This window comes from Lepidothrix coronata, unplaced genomic scaffold, assembly GCF_001604755.1.
Source record: "Lepidothrix coronata isolate B3197 unplaced genomic scaffold, Lepidothrix_coronata-1.0 Scaffold41, whole genome shotgun sequence".
NCBI lineage: Eukaryota > Metazoa > Chordata > Aves > Passeriformes > Pipridae > Lepidothrix > Lepidothrix coronata.
The window spans coordinates 1,222,262-1,244,713 of record NW_016690221.1 but is presented as its reverse complement, the minus strand read 5'-3'; the positions used below and the strand labels follow the sequence as shown (position 1 = coordinate 1,244,713).

Below are 22,452 nucleotides of genomic sequence, written 5' to 3'. Positions count from 1 at the left end.
ATCCCCCTTTCCTCCTCCTCCTTCTCACCCCCAGGCGGTCCGAGCCCGCTCCGCGCCCGCCGCCCAGCACCCACCTGCTGGTACTCGGCGTCGTGCGGTCGGAAGTCGGCGGCGGTGAGCTCCCAGCGCAGGCTGAGGTGCGGCAGGCGGTGCAGGAGGCTCACCCACCAGGGCGGCGAGTAGCTCACGCCCGCCATGGCCCGCGCCGCGCCTCACCCCGACCCGCGGGCCATGGAGCGCCTCCCGCCTCACCGCCGGCCCCGCATGGCCCGGCCACCCCCGCGGCCCCCGCGCTCTCCCGCTCCCTCTTTGTTCGCCCGAGAGGCTCCGCCGCCCGCGCCCGGCACCGCCCGCCCGCTCCCATTGGAGCCGCCGCCGCCGCCGCCCCGCCCCGGCCCGGCCCCCGCGCTGGGATCGCTGCCCCCGTCCCTGCCCCGCACACGGCGCTCCCCGCAAATATCCCACGGACATCCCGCAAACACCCATTAATGTTCTGCTGCCACGCGGTCTGCACGACCCAGAACCAGCCAGGTTGCAAAAGACTTCTGAGATCATCCAGCCTGTGACCCAACACCACCTTGTCTGCTAGACCATGGCAGCAAGTGCCACATCCAGTCTCTTCTTAAACTCCTCCATAAATAATAATCTCTTCTGAAATACCGCCAGAAATACTCTGTTCAAGTGATTATTTTGTTATTTTTCCCCCTCGTGCTGACACACAGTGAGAGAGATGAGCATCTCCTAAGTGTTCATCTGTGCTCCCTCTGCTGCAATGCATGTTGCCATGTGTGCACCCCGTCAGGGAGTGCTGGATAACGCTCTACCTCTAGGAACTGTGAGCTCAGGAAAAGGAAATTTGCTGCCTCTGGATTTTTGGAGGGGGGGTTGAGATGGATTAATTGTACGTCAAGAGGAACTTGAGCAATGGTCACAACACTGAGCCTGACAGAGTTCAAGAGCTGTTTGGAAAAATAACAAAATAATAATTTGAACTGAGTTTCAGAATCTGAGCATCTCAAAAAATGTGTGGATATGGCACCTGAAGATGTGGTTTCGTGGTGAACATGGTGGTGGTGCTGGGTTGACAGCTGGACTTGGTGATCTTAGAGGTCTTTTCCAACTTAATGCTTCTATGATCCCATGAACATGGTACCTGGCACTGACTCTGGTTCACCTTCCACCCTTCCCTTTGTGGGCAAAGGTTTGGCCTCACCCAAACCCTGACCCACAGCCAGTGCATTGCTTCATCCACTCCAATGGACCTGGGGCTGTCAGCTTGTGTTGATGACATCATAAATCAGAGCCTTGAATCAGACACCTGAATGTTTCAGCAATGACAGCATCCAACTGCACAACAGCTAGGAGCTGTGCACAACATAACAGTGTGTGCTGGGCTCCCCACAGAGCCACTCAGACACCACTTTCCCAGGGATTATACTCCAACCCAATGGAAAAGGCTTTTCATTTTTTTCTAAACAGAACATAACCAAACTATTTTTAGTCTTAAAGGTAAAAAATATGAGCATATCCTCTCTGGGACTTCTCAGAACCAAGTGAGTATATAAATACTCCGTACAACACTAGGATAGCATAGTAGAATAGAAAAGATAATGCTAAGCAGCAGCAATCCCAAATTTATTCACTTCATTACAAAGATCGTGCTGTTCCTGTTACAACTGAAATGTACACAAATATTTGCTGTTTTCTTTTTAAAGGAATAGACCAAACAATTTCATCCTTGTTGTATGTAGTGCAGTCCAGCATTAATGCAGGAGTTCCTAAACTTGGCCAGTCTGTTCAGACCATCTTCTGGGCCTTTGTTCTCTCCACCCCAGTCTCCCCCTCCCAGCCCTGCAGCAGCACACCTCACCCACTGCTGACTGCTCAGAGCACTGTGTTTAAATATCACTCAACATAATTTGGAGCTGGAAAAGGAAAAAGGACTATCCAGTCCTCCAACAGACTTCAGGTAAATGTCTCATAGGTCTTACAGGCCTGAGAAACCCTCATCTGTTTAGAATTAGAAACCGTTATGGTCCATGAAAATATGGGAGTGCTGTGTATCCAAAAAAAAAAAAAAAAGAAAAAAGAAAAAAGGGTAATACCAACTGATTTTTTTTCTCCTAAATGGCAGCAGGTCAGTACATATCATGGAGACACCTCCTTTGCCAGTATGATTTTATTACTTTTCCCAAACGCAGCCAGGATTTCATACTTCATGTTGTCCCGACTGATGCGTTTCATAAATAAGGAGAGCAAAAAATAGGCTATTTAACACCTTAGGAGACCAAATAAACACATTTCTGCTGATGTTCTGAAATATAACATCAACTTTAATAGCTTTTGACTGGGACGGGATTTTCGTATGAGTATTATCAGCATAGCTAAAAGGAAATCTTATCACTCCCAAATAGCATTAAGGCACACGTCAGAGGGTTCACACCACGCAGGGTGAGCCCAAGTACAAGATATACGAGGGTACAAGATACAAGACCTCAACTCCCCTCCAGCTTTTTCCAAGAAAAGGGTTTATTTTCTGCAGGAGGACAGCTCAACGTCAGCTAATTTAGTTTTCTTCCCTGTTATTTTCTTTTTTTTTTTCTCACAGCGCCAGCGAGGATGAAGAAGGAATTATTTTAAAGGCCGGTGATCCAACGTATTTCACCTCCAGTTCTAAAATCCCAAAGACAAGGAGCAGAGAGACCTCGCTGGGGGCGAGAGATCTCTGCGTAAGCCACTCATGGCACAGAGTTTATGCAATTTGGCGCTAAAACCCTCAGGGCTGGGATCTGTCCTGCAGATGTTACTGCTGACTCTGGAATGACACAAAACCCCCACTGGCCAAGTACCTTCGTCAGCAAATGATGGACACGGAATAGAAGCAGATGCAGCAAACGCTCCACACCGAGATCCTGTTCGATGGAGTTGATGTAAATCAAACTGAACGAAATGTTTTGGAACAGACGAGAGAAAAAGCTGGATGCTGTTACATGGGGGTGCGACACCAGCATGTCAGCCCCAGTTTGAGGCACCACAATGGGGACAGGGGTAAGTGGGAAAGGGAGCAGCTCAGCAGTGCTGGTGTTCATGCCTCTCCCTCGGCCTTTTGCTGCGGAGACAACTGGATTAAATTATAGTAGAATGAGCATTTGGGATTACGGAGAAACAGAGGCATCAACAGTTTTCATTTCTCCACCACAATTATTTATAATGATATGGGGAAAAGAAGAGTAAAATGGATTCAGCAAAATAGGAATGAGAGACAAACCACAAGATCCAGCACCAACCATACTTTCCATTGCAAGGCACTTCAGCCTGTTGTACCACCTCCAGAAGCAATGTTTGCAATCCTGGGATGTCTAGAATCTCTCATTTGATTCAATTCAGGTGATTCTTAATTACATGACAACAAGAGAGTTATCAGGGCTCTCATGTTTAGATTATAGCAGCCTTTTCCCCTTCCCACACAAATAGGTTCACTCTGTTTCGCCAAAGCAAAATGAACAAAACATGACACTGCTGTGACATCCCAGGAACAAAATCTAACAGTAAATCACCCTTGCATGGAAAGCTGTTCTACAGTCAACCAAAGCAGACTGCAAATGTCAGCTTGTTCACTGGTAATCCTGCTGAAAAGTAACCCAAAGAGCTGTATTAGCATTCACTAAATTGCTCTGACAGTGGCTTTGCTAAAGAATCACTGGACAAAATGGGCAAACGTGAAATACTCCAAATTAAAGAAAACGAAGATAAACCAGACTGGTTTAAACCTCCAAAATAAGGCAGCCAGCGCTGTTCTCCATCCTCGTGAGGCCATCAAGCAGTCTGCAGAAGCACTCCTAGAAATGTAGCATTTTTCACTCTTCACAAGCTTCTTTCTACTGCAGACATCCCTACTGCTGATGTGATGCTGGCAATGAGAGCACTTTTTGAAACAGCAATCCCATATCCTCAGCTTTTGTTATTCACTCTGAAATTAAATAATTCAGCTTTTAATATACTGTGGAGTGAGGAGTCCTCCCAACTGTCAGACCTAATACGTGCTACAAAAGGTTTTAGCCAAAATACAGATCCAAAAAAAACCAAAAAAGGCAAATTTGAACTCCGAGTCCCAGCAGATGGATGAGTTACCCTCTTGAGACAGGGACTAAATTATGGACAGTCAGAGGGAGGTCAGTGAGACGATCATGTCTCTGCACTCAGCTGCCACTGTTAGGCAACACCTCTGACTCTGCCACTCCACAAACTCTGCCCTTACATCAAGCTGTGCCTCCTTCCTGCTGAGCTGGACTGTGCCTCCATTAAAATTACCCTTCCTCTCCTCCCAGGGCTTCCTCTGTAATTTTCTGCTCAAAGTCAAAGGAAATAACAAAGCCAGGGCTGCTCTCCAGCCTCCCCCAGTTATTGCTGCCCCCTCCACAGCAGCTCAGTCCCCAGCCTCCCCTCTTCCCAGCAAAGCCACGTTGCCAGGGATCTTCCCAGCTGACTTCTCCTCCCAGCTTGAAGGATTTCCCCTGAATGAAGGCACCTGCAGGCAGGAACATTTGGGTCTTCATTACTTTCCTCTGATATCCTCCCAGGGACTTTTAGGTTTACACAAAGAATAGCCACTACCAGGGCCAGCATAAAACACTGTAAGCAAACTCAAAAACAGCACAAGAAAAGGTTAATTCTCTCATTACCAATCCTGAGGCAATATTCTCTCTCTCTCATGTTCTACCAGTCTTTTTAAACTCTGTGAGTTCCAGGGAAATGGGTGGAAGATGTGGAAATCCTATTGCAAAAGCACCTGCCCGCTCTTTTCCCCAGAGAGCCACACAGAACATTCTATTATTTAGTTAATTGCAAAGAAACAATTACAAAGGAACTTGGCAAACTCTCTCTAATCACAGCAAGACCTATTTGCAGTCCAGTAAGTTCAGCAAATTAGCAAATAAGTGAATACAAAAAGGAAAGAGTCACACAGCTCAAATTCCACTTTGTTGGTTTGTTTTGTCACTCATAGTTTCTGTTTAATTATTTAAGGTATTTCTTCATAACATTCTGGTACATTTTGTTTAATAATGAAGGTTTACTAGCATGGAAATGCAATATGTGGCTATTAAATATCTGCCGAGAGAGAGAAGAAAACTGCCAGTTCTGTGAGTAAATTATAGAGAGCCTGTTCAGGAAAAATTTCCAGGTTAGATAAATAGAAGGTTCTGCCACAATTTGTGTAAGATCCAAATAAGGATTATTGCTAGATAATGGCAATGCTAAGCAATGTTTGTGCACAGTGTTGTACTACAGGCATTCATGGACAATCCCATTTATTAAGAGCTATTCTAATTTTCCACGCATATACCTAGAGGCCATTCAAACACAGCCTTTTTAAAAGCAGCACTGTAACCAAGTGACAGATTTTACAGTATCTCATCCCTGAAGTCATATGGCAGAAAAAACCTTCAAGCTCTGTTACATTAGTGAAGCAGAGATGACGGGCTGAGGAAGGGAGAGGAGTGAGATCCAGGTGTGGGATTGTCTGGCTGATAGAGAGGGGAGTAAGACAGCCCTTGACAATGGACATGATGTCCCTCCTGGTTCTTCCCAGACCATTTTGAGCATCAAGATTTTATGACACATCTGTTCACACCACCAACAATAGAAGCCCTAAAGGGGCTTATGTGGCACCTGGCACAATGTGTCTGTGAGGCGTGTTGGCAAAATCCTCCCAAATAGAAGGGGAGCTGTTACAGTCTGAGCAACACCTTGGCAGAGGAAGGTTGTTTATACACAGTGAGGGGAACAACACAAACGCTGTCCTGGAGACCAGTGGGAATCCACACACTTTGATTTGAAAAAGGCGATTGGGAAATTGGGAAAGACAGGCTGTGAGAGGGGCAAGGGTTGCAACTTAACCAGTGGACTACAACAGAGTGTAATTAGTAAGAACATAGCAACACTCACCATTCAAGGCTATTCCTTTGTGCACAGCAAGGACAGAACAAGTGCTAAAAGCCATATATAACCAAGAGCCACGTGCCTTACACACACCTGTAAACAGGGCAAGCATTTGGAAGGTGATGTCAGTGCTGTCTCTACCAGCAGAGAAACACTTCAGCAAACGTTAGAAGGAAACATCAGAGGAACTGATGCAGCATCTGACCACCAACCACCCCTGAAAACCCTCCCACCAATAACCCGGAGTTTAACTTGGAAATGTTGCTCTTTGCAGGTCTCAATGATGCCCATCAAATGAAACCTTTTTTCCCCTCTTTAAAAGTTCATATGGGAAAGCAATTCATCAGCTGACAAACCTTCCATAAACAGATGCTGCAGAGCTTGCAAGAGTCAAGGGCATTCTGACTTCAGATGAAGACAAATTATGATTTAATACAACTACAAACATTTAATTGCTTTCAACTGAATTCAAGGCTAGTCTGCTCCAGGAAACTGTATCAAAACTTTTCCATTCGTGCCTCATGGATTACCTCCAGTGTTTAGGATTTAAAACCAAAGTTGGTCCTAAGAAATCCAGAGAATATGTCAGTAGAGCAGAGAAGGAAGAATAAAAAAGTGAAATTAGTTAACATATTCATCAAACACAGACTATTTCATCTTGTACTCTTATAGCTGTTTTAGTCCTGCAACAAGGACTCTTCTTGACAGGAAGGTGACTGCAGGATTCCCATGTCTTGGCAGCAGTTAAAGGGATCTTCTATGTCCACAGAGCAGCACAAGGCTTGTTTTTCCTGGGAGTCCCTAGAGGCTTTCTCAGTGGACCTGGAAAGGAATGTATGTGTCCTAGTTCCTTCCAGAGCTTCATAAACAGCAACAGTAGCTGAGGTGAGGGGATACACCGTGAGCAAACTGGAGAGTTGAAACCTGTAGACTCCTGCTCTCCCACAGCTGCTGGCAGACCAGTTTGTCCCGGTCCTGTGCCTCTCTACAGCACAACTGAACCTCTGTGCCCCTGGTGAGTTCCAACACTGATTATCCCTATAATACACCAGACGGCAAGACTGAAAGCAAAAGTCCATCAGCTCTTTCAGTTCCACCAGGCTTTGGGCAGGAACCCCGTTCACTGCTGATGGGACAACCTTAAACCTGTACTAAAGCAGAAATTCCGCACCCTGCATGTTTCTGAGTTACCTTGTTACTATAAGCTCAGGAAAACAGTCAGGGATAAAAGGTCAATCCAGGTGCAAAGTGAAAGCAGGAACACCCGGCAGAGGCCAGAGGCGCAATGCAAACACAGCAACGGCAGCACAAACACATCACCTGTTCATATACAAACTTTATTTCAAAATTCAACAATCAGGAGTAAACACATTGCAATTGTGTTAGCTTTTCAAGGATCCCAAAATAAGTTACATAAAATACTTGCACAGTTCCGAATATTAAAAAGATCATAAAAATTAATGGTGCTCTCATATGCCAAGATTACTCCTTTTCCATTTTGACTACATTAAAAGTTGCCTGTGCAGGGATTATTTTTATAGCTATGCAAAAAACCATAGTTTTCATGTCTTGATGCCTCAGTAAAGATTTACAGGCAAAGGCACTTAAGGGCAAAAAGAGATCAAGAGAGATAATGTCCCATTAAAGTCCAATCTCTGTATTCACACACAATCTCTAACTAAACACTGCAAAAGGTTTTAAGTTGGAAACATTATTCCATATCAACAGAATGGAAAGTGTGCTTTTAGATTACATAGGTTACAGTGGAATTTAATTTTAATTCAAGACCTCGATGTCCTCACAAGGTTTCCAGGGCTTTCTACAGAAAACTTACTTTTCAGAAACAGCACGTTTGTATTGGGTTTATTTTGACAGGTTTGAGCCACACTGATTTTCACTGTCCTCAGCTCCCTGTTGAGGAAAAATGCCATTTATTCAAATAATTTTTTCTTCCATCGTTGTTCCACACTTCTTCCCACAGGTGCTGGCATTCAGATAACCACAGAACAAAACCTTGTGTCCACCACTGTTCCCTTCAACACACTCCATTCCAGTGCACAACACAACCATGTTAAAGGCTACTGATACTGTGGAGGTTTCTCTTCCTACTCTTCCACACCAAACTCATTGTGCAGTGAGCAAGTTCTCCTCCAAACCAAAATATTAGTTTGAAACCCATCTCAAGTAAAGTATCAGATTTTTGATACCTAGGAAATAGCAGTCTCAAATTTAGAAAGCTCTAGACATATTTTCACTCCTTCCAGAAAATGTTTCATCCTTTTCACCCTGATTCTGTGCCTTTGGGTCATCCCAAGATACCAGCTCCCCTTTATGCCAGAAGTTGTCTGTTGACAGCTCTACTGCTGGTCACAGGCTCAAGTAAAACAAATCTTCCTGCTCTGTATCAACTTCCTAATGCTTTCATATTGGTCATTACAGCGCAGTAAAGTAAAAGAATGCCATCTTTATTATATTTGCTGTCTCAGTATTTCCTTATAGGATAACAGCTAGGTAGGTATTTGATATCAGTCTGGGTCCTGACACACTACATACCCTTCCCTTAATGTGTCAGTCCTCAGCTCTAGTTACTCTCTTTGGAGAGATCCATGACAGAGCCCCAGTTACAGACTTGAAATATTATACACAGGCAACTCAGTACAGCTCTGCTTCCATTTAGCAAAATGACCCTTCTTCTTAACATGACTTCCAGAAACAGAGGGAAGCAGGTCTCAGCTTCTACCAAGAGGATTCCATCCCTTTTTTATTTTATATATATTTTTTTATCCTTTCTGCAGATGACAGTCATGTGACCAAAGTACAGCCAGGAAAAATTTACCCATTGGGAGTGCAAATGACATTCTTCAGGCTGCTTTGGGTATGGAGAGCTCCCAGAACTGCCTTTGGAAATAGTACAGGCAGCATTTCCACCGATGGGATTAAATGAAATCAGCTGCATTGTGCTGCAGCCATCCAGTTTCCTCTTTGGCTGCAAGTACTGGCACAAACTCTGATAAGCCTCAGATAGTGCTTCACTGAAATCACAGAACTGAGACAGCCCTGACTTATTGGTATTCTGCAAAACAGTGGTGACTGATTTTTAATTTAAAAAAGAGAAGGTGATAAAAATCTTATATTTAAGAGTGTGCTTTCTGTTTACAGGAGACTTTATTACTCTTTGGTGACAAAGAAACCATTAGGGTTTCCAGCAAACCTTCACTGTGTGCATGGAAAATTAAATTCTCCTTTCAATAAATATCACGATTAAAAAAAACCACACAAGCATTTTAATGCTTTTGAAGGGTGTTGGTGTGACAGTAGGAATTCTCCAGTCAAAAAGTACAGTCTGCACAGAAGATCTGGAAAGACCCCTCTGATTATATTCTCCACAGCCAGGTCTTTGGTCTTTCCATGGACAATGTTATTGTCAGTGCTGTTTCTGGATGCAGTCTTAATTTCTTAATCCAACCTACCACTTCTATTCCCAAACCAAACTGCATGGATTAGGTTTTGTTTATTATACTCATCCTAATCCACAATGCACAGAATTAAGTAGGCAGTGCCCACGTTCTCCAGCACCAGCCTGGCAGAGACAGATATGGGTGGATATGTGATCCCTCTCCCAGATTCTGACTGGACCCACTGTGCAGGTGTGCACAGGCAAAGGTAGTACTGGGAAGAGGTATCAACCACAGCAAAGCAACATCAGACTTAAAACCTTAGTGCTCCTCCCCTCAGTGCATGAGCACTGCAGTCAGGTGAACATTTCAGACAGTCCTACCTCCTATGTCAGATGTTTCCACATCTTAGAGATGAGTCTGTATAATGAACTCAAATTTGGGATCTGTAAGCAGAAAGCAGTCACAAGGGTATCCTTCACAGAACACTCCTGCCACTACACACCTGCCCTGACAAATCCAAAAATCTGATTATGTGATCAGACGTTTCAAATACAAAACATTCTATACACATCATCACAAGTACACGTTGGAAAAAGCAATAAATAAGAAAAGCCAGCTGATACAGTAGGCCTAGAATGGCCCTATGACAGAGGAATGGCTTACAAGGTCTGTAAATGTTCAGTATAAAAATAAACAAAAAAAGATACAAAATATGACAAGTAAAATTTTTAAATAGGGAGGCCCAGGTAACAAATACCAGCTGTACCCTTGAACATACACAGGCTGAAAATTGGAGTCACGTCATTAACCACTTTCTGATTACACAAATTATATTTTAGTTGATCTGAAACAAAACTTTGTTTGACATGAAATAGCTTAAGGCTTTATTGCTTTCACTTGAATTTGTCAACTGAATTTACAATCCTCATTGTGAAACAAAACATTAAAGTGTTTTGGTTGAGTTTTTAAATCCAAACTCTCTGTGCACCAGGGTAAGGTTAACAGTCAGTCAGTGGCTTTTAGCCATAAAGTCTGCAGAGATGACATATGAAAGAATGGCTGAAATAATGTCAACTGCCATTAAAAAGGGGCTGCTATTCCTCCTCTCTTCATCTTTGACATGCCTGATCTTGGTACAAATAGTTTTGTCCGTGAATTCAATAATTCAAGATCACCAGAGCCTGTCACCAAAACTTAAAAGTGGCTGTAGCTTTTCTTCATCTGCAACAAAGGAGACACAATAACAACATCATCCGAGTCGTCTGAGTGAGCTTCATCCCCGGGCAGGGCGGGAGCAGGATGGGACGGCCCCTCAGAGGACCTGGCTGAAATGATCCCAGAGGAAACAAGGTCATCAATAAACAACATTGACAAAAACAAGCCCTTGTGAGAAGTGTGATATTCTCCAAGTCACTGAGTTTCCAGACCTACCCACAGGTATGGATAAGCCTGATCTATCTGTTTCTGCAGAGCTGCTCCTGCTCTCCTTAGTGAACCAGCCGTGCATGGAGAGTGTTGAGCTGACAGACCGACCACACCTCATTTGTCTTACTGCCTTTAAATCTCTGCAGGTGGTTACACACCACCAAGTAAAGCAATTTGATACTGAAGCCATCGCAGGTCATAAAACCAAATATTTATTACACGCCCAGAAAAGGAAAAACTGACCCAAGCCTAAACTATGCAGAAAGGTAACAATGAGAATACAGATGGAGCAAAGGGAAATGGATACAAAGAGAGATAGAAGCTCTCAGCCACTGTCTTTCATCCTTATACCTGTAAAATACCAAAAATATCATTCACCAGTTGCACTACTGTAATGACAATGAAACAGTGGCCACATCATGGGGTTTGTTTTTCTTTTTTTTTTTTTAATTTTCCTTCTTTGCCATTTTTCTGGATGTGTGTTTCTATGTGTCTCACCCATTCCAACGTGTGAAAAAATATTCAGGGCATGAACAGATAGATCCCTAATGATTCCAGTAAACACTGGAAAACCAGAGGGATAAAATGAACCCATACAAAGTCCCTAACACCTGAAGAGCAGAACCAGCAGCTTGCCCTCTACAAGAGATCTATGAACTAAATGATGACTGCTATTAATACCTTCCAGCACAATATCCTCCCCTCAGCTATTAATACCTTCTAGCACAATATTCTCCCCTCAGCTCCACTTACTTTTCAGTTTCAAATATAAATTATCTGAATAGACTCTCCCAGAGAAGAAAACTAATCAAGACAACCTGTGGTAGAAGGGGAAGCAGGCAAGAGGCCATACACTGAGATTCTGACCTGAAATGGAGGGCACACAGAGAATACTACCTGAGGAGAACAGTCAAGCCACAGGTCTTGTAGTGAAATAAGAGGTTCCTGACACCGGAAAAAATCTCCTGGTATGGAAGAACAAGCATAAAAACTGGAATATGAAATAAAGAAAGGGGACCACAACTGGCCCAGAAATAGAAAAAGAGTGACAGACAGAGAGCCTGTGAATGGCAAGGAGAAATGAAGGCGGGCCATTACATTGACCTCAGCCTACAGAAGCAAAGAAACACGTGACTTTCTAGTTAAGTGAAATTCTTCTTTGCATCAGTCAACAAATAATGTCAGAATTTTTCAGGAAGGTTTATGAGACAGTAGCTCTGGTGATACAGAGGAACAAAGGGAACTTCCAGAAGCAGGCATGGTAACTAGAAGCAGCAACTCCAACAATAAACATATTATACATGAAATAGCTTAATATTATCCAAACCATTCTTGATTATATCCTGCTCTTGATGTCTGAGATTCTTGTCCCCATCTTCAATTTAATACACTTCAGAGACAACTTTATCCTTGTGCTTGTGAAGGTTAAGCACTAATTAGAGTTAAGGGTTGTATGTAAATTCATTATGGTTTCAAGAAAGCCTCAAATGAAGTTAACAGTCGTAGCCAGAGTGGCCAGTAATAAGCAGAGAGAAATTCTGCCCTTAATCGAGATTGCTGTGCATGTACAGAACATATTCTTCCTTCCTGACACTCCCCTGATAGAATGAAACAAAACACCACATTTTGCAGACTGAATAGTTAATATCTGTTCCATTTCATGGGAAACAGCAGACATGGCTTTATAAAATCTCCAAGTACTGTTCACATTCTGAAGACAAGCAAAGCAGCACTGAATGCTACACCAGATTTTTTTAATTAATTTTTTTTTTTAGAAAATACAGAGACATCTAACCTGATGCAAACAATGAATCCAAAGTCTGCAATGCTAGACAAGGATTATATACATTCATTCTAGCAGATACAAAAGGTTTTTTAGAACACATTTTTATCTTCCCCATTCCTCTCAAAATAGTGCTGGAAGGGTAGTGAAGTGAAATGACTTATTGCAATATATACACTGACTGGAAGCTTAAGATCATTGTAAGACCTAGAGGTCACAAAATAAAAGTTTGGACTTGGGACAAATGAAGTAAGAGCCTGTCCAGCTGCATGATTAAAAGCTAAAAGAATCTGATTGCTTTAAATCACTCAGCTGCTCAACAAGCTCCTTGTCTCAAGTAGTTTCCAAGCTGCAGGATGACCATGGAAATCCCAATTCACCATCAAAACCCAGTCATGAGCTCAGAATGGCAGAGGTGGACTTTTGGTTAACTTTAACTTTAGTTTAAGCTACATGAATTGACATGGCAAACAATCAAACAGATCACCAAGGGGTCACATTTCTTCAGAAAGGTGGCATTTACATCAGAATGCTCTCCTTCCTAATTTCTCATTTGGGACAGTTTGGTTAAACACTCCAATACACCATATATTATGGACCTAATAATTCAGAGAGCTTAGTGCCAGGCAGTCTTTGGGCACTTGTGCAGCTACAGAAGCATATACCCAGTATGCCTCTCCATAAGCCACCTGGATACATTCTATCCTCATCCCAGACACTTTGAAAAGGTCTCCCATATTCCTAAAACCAGCAGCAAATTTACCCTGCTGTGCTCCCAATCTCTCCTTTTTGATATTCACCAGTAAAGGACCGCAAGGAAGAAAGGCTGAAAGTTCGTGATTTCCTCTCTCTCTCTTTTAGTATAAACAATTCCAAAACTTCTTCACTCATCAATTTGTCATCATAATCTGCAATAAAACTTAGCTTTGGAGACTTCATAGCCAGACAGTGACTGTGCTCTGTTGGGATTCACATGACCACGTTTCCCAGACAAGCTTTATCTTACAAGCATTAAGCATAATTAAGTGATTCTTCCTCTTTGGGTAGAATTTCACAACTGATTTACTCTAGGTTTACACAGAGCATGCCAAAAATGACTACNATCATAATCTGCAATAAAACTTAGCTTTGGAGACTTCATAGCCAGACAGTGACTGTGCTCTGTTGGGATTCACATGACCACGTTTCCCAGACAAGTTGGGTCTTAGAAGCATTAAGCATAATTAAGTGATTCTTCCTCTTTGGGTAGAATTTCACAACTGATTTACTCTAGGTTTACACAGAGCATGCCAAAAATGACTACTGCAGTAGAGTTCAGGCAAAACAGGGTGCTGCAGCACTTTTTTTTCCTGGATACTGTCACTAGACATAATTAAGATCACTCAAAACTCAAACATCTTCAGAAGCAAGCACTACCTACTCCTTCACAAAGTGGAATGTGCCTCTGAAAATGGAACACAGTAAATTTTCTTAAACACATTTTCTTTCACTGAAGTGTGACCTCTGTTTTCACAACCCCTGCAAATCTGGCTTATTCCCCATCTCCTATCTTAGAGAAACAGCCTCAGCTGCTTAAAGCATTCTGTTTCTGAGCAAGTCTGCAGGGACTGTCAGCTTTTCATCGACAAAAAACAAGTCAATGTTTCTCGGGTCACGCTCAAGGCTGCTCTTTTTTTCCCCCCAACTGGTCCATTAAAGCCTAAAATATCCCACTCTGGACAGAACCAACCTTTTTCAATTTGTTTTTAACTCCTTTGAGGCTGCATGTCTGAAGCTGCCTTATCTGCTGCATTGTTTTGCCTTTCCCACTCAGGACTTCTAACATCCTCCTAAAAGCCTCTTTGGCTTTAACTCCATCTTCTCACAAACAGCTATAAAGAATTCAAGAAGAAAACCAAATGGCATAAGAGCCATAAAAAAGACAGATTTTTCTCAGTTTGTATTACAGTAGTACTAGTTGGCAAGATTATCCAGGACTTCATTTTTCCCCCTCGCTGCAGCAACTGAAGACTGCTGAAAAAAAACGTGACTGAACACACATGGCTGCCTAGGATGGTTCTTTTTACCAGTTGTCTGTCTGTCTTCTGCAGAAACTAAGTCAGGGTGGTGAAAACATTCTCAGCTTGTCTATGGCTAAGGGCCCAAAAATGTAGTGGAAAGTACCATCCTACAGCTACAGGGATGGGAGGGCTGAAAAGGAACTAGAGAGGCAATACAGGGGAACACCATGTTCCTCAAATAATTACCACTTGCACCAGAGAGACTTTCCAAACCACAGTTGTGACAAAAACACAAAGCACTGTGAGGAAGCTGGTAGTGGTACTCTCAGATCTTTTATTTTTTATGTAAGGAACTGCACGTGCCAGGATAAGCAACACGTCATTAAATTAAGCCCCACACACAGAGTACAACTGTGCACGTGCACGTGCAGATGTTCTCCATAAAACTGTGTGTGCACCCACTCAAAACACACACACTTTTGAACACAGGGAAATGAGATTACCGGGAAGAGGCGACATGAGGACTGAAGGAGGTCTCTGGAGTGCTGCTGAGACCGGTTTCTTCTCTGTACTGTAAAGTGCAGAATCTGCTTTCTCACTTGGTGCACTGGACACAGAAGACCTGCAAAGAGACACACTCTAGTAAGCAAACCACTGCACTCTGCCTGAGCTAAGTCATTTGATGGTATTCTAGTTTCCCCCTGTTCTTCCTCCACATAACCCTTACCTTGTACATGTCAGGGCTTCAGATTCATGTATTAAGCAAGTGTACTAGCAATCTGTTTGACAGCAACAGCAACCTGTTTTTTTCCAAAGAGTAATTATTTTACTTTACTTCTACTCATTGCTATGGAAGAGAAAACGCAGCAGGATATGGAAAGACTCCTGTTGCTACAAAATTCCTTTTAGTTGCATGCCCTTTGACTTTTCTCAGGAGCAAGCTCTCCCATGTCTTTGTTGTAACAATGGCCTTGTTCTCTTTCTCTGCCAAGGAACCCACACTAAAATTCTGTTAAACAAATACTCCTCTCTTCTAATAAAACCAATTTTGCTACTGCATGTTGCAGAAATATCTACCCCTCACTTACCTCTCCTCAAGCAGAACTGTACGTGCCGAGTGAGCCCTGAAAATGGACTGAATGAACGTCACAGTCTCATCTCTCTCCTCGCAATCAGAGGACAAGCTCAAGGAGTCTGACATGGAAGACACGCAGGAGTTCTGCAAAGCAATCACATTAAAGAAAACTGACCTTTTACAGATTGCACAGAAGCTTGACAGAACCTTTCACAATCTTACTCCTGATTGTGAGCAGTAGAACAAATATTCCCATCTTTTGGTCTGCAGTCTTTAAGGTTCTGTAGGACTAAATCAGCAGGAAATGCAAATCTGATCATCATGCAAGCTTTGAAGAACCAGCATTCAATTAATGAAAGAGCAGACACCTGCAAGGAAAGTTCATTTATTTTCCAGGAAGGAAACCTTTTGAAGATGAAGGAGGTAAGGCAACCTTCATAATGGATCTATCTTCTGTGCTATCAAGCAAAGTATTCAGTCCTACTACATGGGGCCAGTTTGCCAAAATAAAAGAGCATGTAAAGTGCAACCAGGTGGACAACCTGGATGGAGAATTACAAATTAACTTTGGCCTGATAAAGGTCCAAAGGATGTTTATATAAATTGGCAAATCATTTACAGAAAACTGAATGTTTAATTGGTAAGGAATTTTTTTCATATGCAGAACTAAATAATCTGAAGCAAGCTGAACATGAAGCAAGCTGAACCAAGTCTTTGGTTGAGCATGGCACAACAAGACTCCTTTATTTTTCAATCTAATCAAAGATGCTTTCCAGGTTCTTATTTCTGAACTTCAGTGACCAAAGTTTATCTATTACTACAATGATCCAGTAGTGAACACTTGAGAGCAAGTGAAGTTTTCAACAGCACTCTGAATTAAGGAGTTAAGGAGTGCATTATTAGCTGATGGGAGAACCAGAAAAAAAGAGACCCAGTTACAGTCCACAACACTGAGAATTTATAGCTTTACTTCTGAGAAAAAGTGAGAACTACAGAAGGTGGAAAGAGGAGCCCAGGGAACGAGCTCAGTATCTTCCTAGAATTACAGTGGAGCTGCCAACCAGCACATTAAAACAACATCACCAGGTGATTCAGAGAATCAAGCCTGGAAGTGCAGTCCTTTACACTGCAAACTAAACATAATGGGATGTTGGGATACCCATTTGCCCCACAATTACCTTGTTGAGAGATTTTGCTTCATGGATCCCATTATTCAGTAATAGTTTCTGTCGAGCTAAATGTCCTCTGAGAGCTGCCTGCAGCACCACAACTGCCTAGCAGGGAGAGAAGGAAGAAGATATTAGCTCCTTGGAAAGATAACCCACAGAAATACACCTTTGGGGTCACCTCCAGGGTTTAAATTCCATCTGGGAGGTGCTCATGATTGATCCTATCAAATGCAGGTAAGTTCCAAGTGCCAGCACCAACCCATACAGCAACATGCTCCCATTTCCATATTAGACTCTGGCTACCCAGTGGGCTCTGAGATGCTCTGGCACAATCAAAAAACCAAGCCAAGCCTGGCAGACCATTGTGGTGATAACACTGAATGTAAGTCTTTCCCCTCCACTCAGAGAGTTTACTGGGTTGTTGTCTACAAGCAGCATTTAGACATAAAGACTAATTTCTGAAAGTGGGATTTTTAATGTTCTAGAAGAAACAAACACAAGATGCCACACTGGGCTATTGGAAAAAACAGTTTAATCAAAACCTTTCTGTAAAACATCTATGAAGAAGTGACTTTGTTTGACAAACTTGCCAATTTCTTCATAATACTCCGAGACATTTCTCCTTAGCAAAAACTTCAAATCCTACTTCAAATCTTTCTGAAGATTCACCACAGTAAAAATTAAAGCATTATTAGAATTATGTAGTTTAGAAAAAAATTCCTGTCTGTTGGTATCAAAATTTTCAGAAGTACATTCATCTTGCAGAAGGTACTTGAAGTAAGGAAAATCTGAGACCAAAAGAGAATCACTGACAAGATATATGAAACACAACCAGGATGTCAGAAGGAAGATTATAAGCCAGCCTGAAGAACAAACATCACTGTGGTAAAACATCTTTGAGGTTATTTGTTTGCTCTTTGATACAAATTAAATCTGTTGTACTGTTTTGTTGGGTGTAAACAGACTCACCTCATCCAGAGCAATTTCTTCTTTCTGAAATGAAAGACGCTCATGTTAATGCCACAAGTATATGTGAGCTTTATCTAATAAAGACATTCCAAATATTCCCCAACAATTAAAACACACAGAAAATACTTGTTCCAACCCCCAAAAAAACCTCAAACAACAAACCTAAGGAAAAAAAAAAACCTTTTCATCTTTTAAGATATGTGGACAGATGGTAAAGAGTAAAATTCAGAGGGGCATGTCCTCGCTGTTCCCTGTTAGGACAATCTCACCTTGGTTTTGTACATCTTCCAGTGTCTCTGGATGATTTTGGCTGCTTGTTCTTCCCTGTGATCTTCTTTGCCTTTAACTGTGCAGACTGGTGAAGACTGCAAAGGAGAATCTTTAAGTTAGTACAGTCAAGACACAAAGCTGTGAGGGAGACAGGTTACTAATGACTCAGGAAAATCAGCACCAGAGTTCATCCTGCCTGCAGGGCAGGAGGAAGTTCAAGAGGAAACTCTTAGTTCTGAACCCTGCTCATGTTCAAACCCATCATCCAGATGACTGTTACAGTGAAACACAGTCCTGCCCCCTTTTTAGCCCTTAGCAGAGCATGGGAAGGGAAAAGTTCTCATCTCCACATACTCCTATTTTTCTATGCTTTGCTAAGGCACAGCTAACTCACTGCTTTGTTGATCAGAAATGGTTTGCATGTTATGAACAGACTGAGAAGAAATGTCAGGTTACCTAATTTTGCAGTTCTCCAGGAAAGACAAGTATTAATTAACCAGGGAATTCTCTAATGTCTCATCCTGGCAACTGTAGCCCCATAATTATCTGCTTAAACTTACTGATTAGTTGGCCTTGCCTGACACTGAGCAAACAGAGGGTTTTGTGTAAGTTGGCATAACTCTACTCTTCTATCTTGAAGAAATTAATTAGAGGACAAAGAAAGAAACCAAGAACAAAACAAGATTTTGTTCCAGTTATTTCTTCTGAGGTGTGGTTGCATATTCCACCTCTCACCATTTGATCCTTTTGATCCCTAATTATCCCACACTAATTGTCACACCTCACTTGCCAAACAAAAGTTAGCTGCAAGTTTAAAAGACTAATTTAATTTATTGGTGTAAAATTTTAAATAGAGGAACAAGAGATTTTATAGACTCTAAAAAAACCTCTTGATTTCATGAAAAGGATTTATTTATAACCTAAAAATGCCGAGTTACAGGCTTAAGTTTAGCAAATGGATCATGTCATATTAAAAATGACAACCTACTATTAAAATGAGAAATTGGTAGGAACTTAGTGATAATTACAAATAATGGGAACATTTCAATAAATGGATGGTTACTGGCCAAGAATATATATAGTCTGCAGAGGAAAAAGGAGCTGTTTGTTGGCTGTTTTTAAAGACTCGAGTTATTTGGTATTCAAAACATCCTCTAGCATCCATCAGCCTATAACACAAAAAAAGACTCTAAAGAATTGCACAGTATATCAAAAACCAGAACCCTCTTAAGCAAGTGGACATTTTTATTCATATTTTTTACTACATGTATTTCAGGGTCTATTTATTTTTAAGTGCAATCAAAATCCCCAGGAACAATTTCCCAGTAGTATTTAGTGAAATGAGCTTAACATGACTACACAAAAAACCCCCAAACCACACACACTGTGTGTCTGTACCTTATGAAGATTTTCCATTGTATCTTCTGCCATTTGTCTTTTCTCTTCTTCCAATTTTGACTCCAGTTTCTCTACTTTCTGTGTCAGGTTCTGGATTTCCTCACTATGGTTGGAAAAGCAAAGATATTTATAGCTAGAAGTTTTCTGATGTTCCTGCTTTGAAAATACTGAACCTATTTCATAACACTTGGTTGCTTTGGGCTTTTTTTTTTTTTAAGGCCAAAATTGGAAACTTCTCAGGATAACAATATCTATTCTCACAGTAACAGACATGTAACATCAATTCTCAAGTTGTGACAGCACAGCCTTATTCTAAAATTAAGAAGTCCCAAGGTTACAGTGGTACCCTTAATACTATTAATAATACATCTAAATCTGCTACAGTTTCATATTTGTCAGTCAAACTCCTTTCTTACAAAACAATTATGAAGTCACCTTTTTTTGACACCCTCACACAGGATTATTACTCACAGTTATACAGAATACATGGAGCAACTGGAATGACACATTAGCAATGGTCTAGGAGCACAGCCTAAGGTAAAGATACCACAATTTTTCCTTAGAGAAAAATCTCTGAGCCCAACATGGTAGCTATTTCCATTTATCTTATTAATTTTTATTATAATTTAATTCTTATTTTTACTCTACTCCCTAGTCTTCCACTTCCTCTAAAATCACTCTACAGAATTCTTCCACTAGTAACTTACTCCTTTCCAAAACAGTTCTGCTTAAAAGAATTCCCAGCTTCTTGCAGTTCAGATGAACTCCTATGGATTTTGAGCCACTTCAAAAGAGAATTATACTTCAACAGTCTTTTGGTTCTGAAAGGATCTACTAACACAAGGTGTGATACCTTAAAGTCTGTTCTTCTGTACTCTTTTCTTCCATCTTACTCTGCCACTTCTGCAGCTCCAGCTCCACTTCAGCCTTAGCCTGCAGTAACTGCTTGATATCTGATCTTCGAAGGAATAAGGAAATCTAAGTGATACTTAAGGCATTCATGCTTCCACAAAGTAGTCATTTTTTCTTTAAACTTCTAATAAAATGGCTTTTCTCGAATTTGTAAAGTAACTAAATGCTCAATTTTTCCTTTTAAACAAAACACAAGCACACATTGTTCAGAAGGAAAAGGCCTCCTCACATGCTCTCACTGTGCATCTTCATTCAGAAGTGACACAGGACAAATCATGTTGAAAGAAATCCACAAACTTTTACAGCACAATACTTGCAAGAAGTGCTGCATAAAGAGACACAGAATCAAAGGGTTGAAAAATGTGTGAGAAACAAGCAGAAATTCTCATTTTCCACCCTCTGACCTTTTTTTCTGCAATGTAATTTTACAAAGAGAGTAGGATTAGAAGAAGCATTTGAAATAAAAGCTGAAGGGACCCTCAAAATGAATTTTCTTGCTGAAAAATGTGAAGTACTTATTACAGTATTTCATAACGTGATCAGAAATAATAATTCACACCTACAAAAGAACAACATCCCAGACAAGAGTCACACTTACTCTTTACTGAGTAGGAGATTTTGAAGTGCCTTCCTGTCACTCTTCAGTTTCTTCACTTCCCTTTGGAGACGATGACATTCCTCAACATGGTCTATATATTGGGGGGCTGGATGATCCAGGTCTACAGAGGGTGAAGATGACACAGCAGGCAACTGTGATGAATCACTGTCTGCTGGTGACACCCTGGTGCTCTCCATGGCACATACTTTCTAAGCAGGATAAATTTACATGGAAAACACAAAAGAGAAAAAAAAAAAGGGGGGGGGAAATTCATATTTACTGTAAAAAAACTTTAGTTAGGCCATGAGAAAAGATCAAATGAAAGTTAATTCTAAAACGTGCATCTATATGTGACAAATATGATCAAAGAAAAGAGGGAGGAAGGGCACATGCTACAGACATCAGTTTACATGTGAGGCAGAACACACACAGCTGATACACTGAAGGGAACAAGCCAGTGGTTCTACATTTTCTGCTCCAAGACAGGTAAGGCCACACAACCACTTACTTTTTCCAGTTCCGAAATCCGCCTCACCAGCCTCTGTCTGCTCCACTCACTATAATCTAAACACAATAACAAAGCTTTAAACACGTAGCTACATCAGTGGGTCAACATTGTTCTCGCTTTTTGAAACTTCTGTCCATACAGAAAGACCATCTGAAGACCTTTGAATCCTAACTTTAAATATGTACCAATGGAAAAAGGAGAATGGGCTTAAAATATGCGACTTCTAAACCAATTAGCTCAGAAATCAATATAAACCATTCACATTCATCAGCTTTCAACAACCGAAAAACAGTTTTTCAGTGCAATGCTAAATCCTCTAGTGATTCCAGTTCAGAATTCTCAGGGATAATAATAGAGGAAATGCAGGTCTGACTGGAGCAGCACACTCAGAAGTCAGAGTGACTCCTGTGAGGAAGTTCTCATTCCAACCTTTGCCACTCCCAAATCTTCACCTTTGTAATAACTCCCTTATTTCTACCACTGCAGGGTCCTGCTCCCAAACATCTTTCAGCTGTTACCTAAATCCCTTGTCCCACGTTCACCAACTTTTCAGCACATACTTTTCGTTTTACTGGGAGGAGGAGAACTGCTCAGTACATGATCCAGATCTTCCTTCAGCCTCCGATTCTCAGTCTGCAACTCCTTGATGTTCCTGGACAATCTCAGGACAGCAGCATTCAGTGCCTTCAGTCGCTTCTGGGTATCTCTGCCCTCTGCACTTGGAAAAGGGGTCAAAACCAGAGAGTTAACTTTAAAGCACAGAACAAAGAACCAGCATTAAAAAGAGTGGAGCAGCCTCACTATTCAAGTCAGCTGGCTAAGTTGTCTCAGCTCCCCCCAGTAGCATTTCTCAACATCTTTTACTTGGGAAGTTATCTATTCTTTCAGCAAAAAAACCCATGCAAAGACCATCTTGCTCAACACTTTGATAATTGTTTTAATTTGCGTCAAAGGAAGAAGATACTTTAAAACTTTGAAAATTCATTTATTACTTTCACTTCCTCCCC

General features: G+C 41.6%; 2 protein-coding genes across 5 annotated transcripts in view; both read right to left on the bottom strand.

The window, feature by feature from the left end:
• TTYH3 (tweety family member 3) overlaps positions 1–291 on the bottom strand; it is a 75,705-nt gene extending 75,414 nt beyond the window's left edge. Inside the window, exon 1 of one of the 2 annotated variants that reach the window (XM_017813555.1) lies at positions 75–291. In XM_017813555.1, coding sequence (XP_017669044.1) covers positions 75–197 — 123 coding nt within the window. In that variant the 5' untranslated portion in view covers positions 198–291. The remainder of the gene's footprint in view (positions 1–74) is intronic. The other variant, XM_017813556.1, reaches the window with a different exon arrangement.
• A 6,967-nt stretch (positions 292–7,258) lies between these two features.
• Positions 7,259–22,452, bottom strand: part of IQCE (IQ motif containing E) — a 24,835-nt gene continuing 9,641 nt past the window's right edge. Inside the window, exons 12-23 of one of the 3 annotated variants that reach the window (XR_001874545.1) lie at positions 22,006–22,163; positions 21,446–21,501; positions 20,938–21,146; positions 20,281–20,385; positions 19,428–19,530; positions 18,029–18,124; positions 17,760–17,783; positions 16,800–16,895; positions 15,635–15,765; positions 15,050–15,168; positions 14,276–14,417; positions 7,259–10,559 (exon numbers count right to left, since the gene is read on the bottom strand). Coding sequence is in view for 2 of the 3 variants with exons in the window: in XM_017813604.1 (XP_017669093.1) it covers positions 10,533–10,663; positions 15,050–15,168; positions 15,635–15,765; positions 16,800–16,895; positions 17,760–17,783; positions 18,029–18,124; positions 19,428–19,530; positions 20,281–20,385; positions 20,938–21,146; positions 21,446–21,501; positions 22,006–22,163 (1,228 nt within the window). In the remaining variant the exon portion in view is untranslated. Of the gene's footprint in view, positions 10,664–14,275; positions 14,418–15,049; positions 15,169–15,634; positions 15,766–16,799; positions 16,896–17,759; positions 17,784–18,028; positions 18,125–19,427; positions 19,531–20,280; positions 20,386–20,937; positions 21,147–21,445; positions 21,502–22,005; positions 22,164–22,452 lie in introns of all 3 variants that reach the window. The other 2 variants (XM_017813604.1, XM_017813605.1) reach the window with 2 other exon arrangements.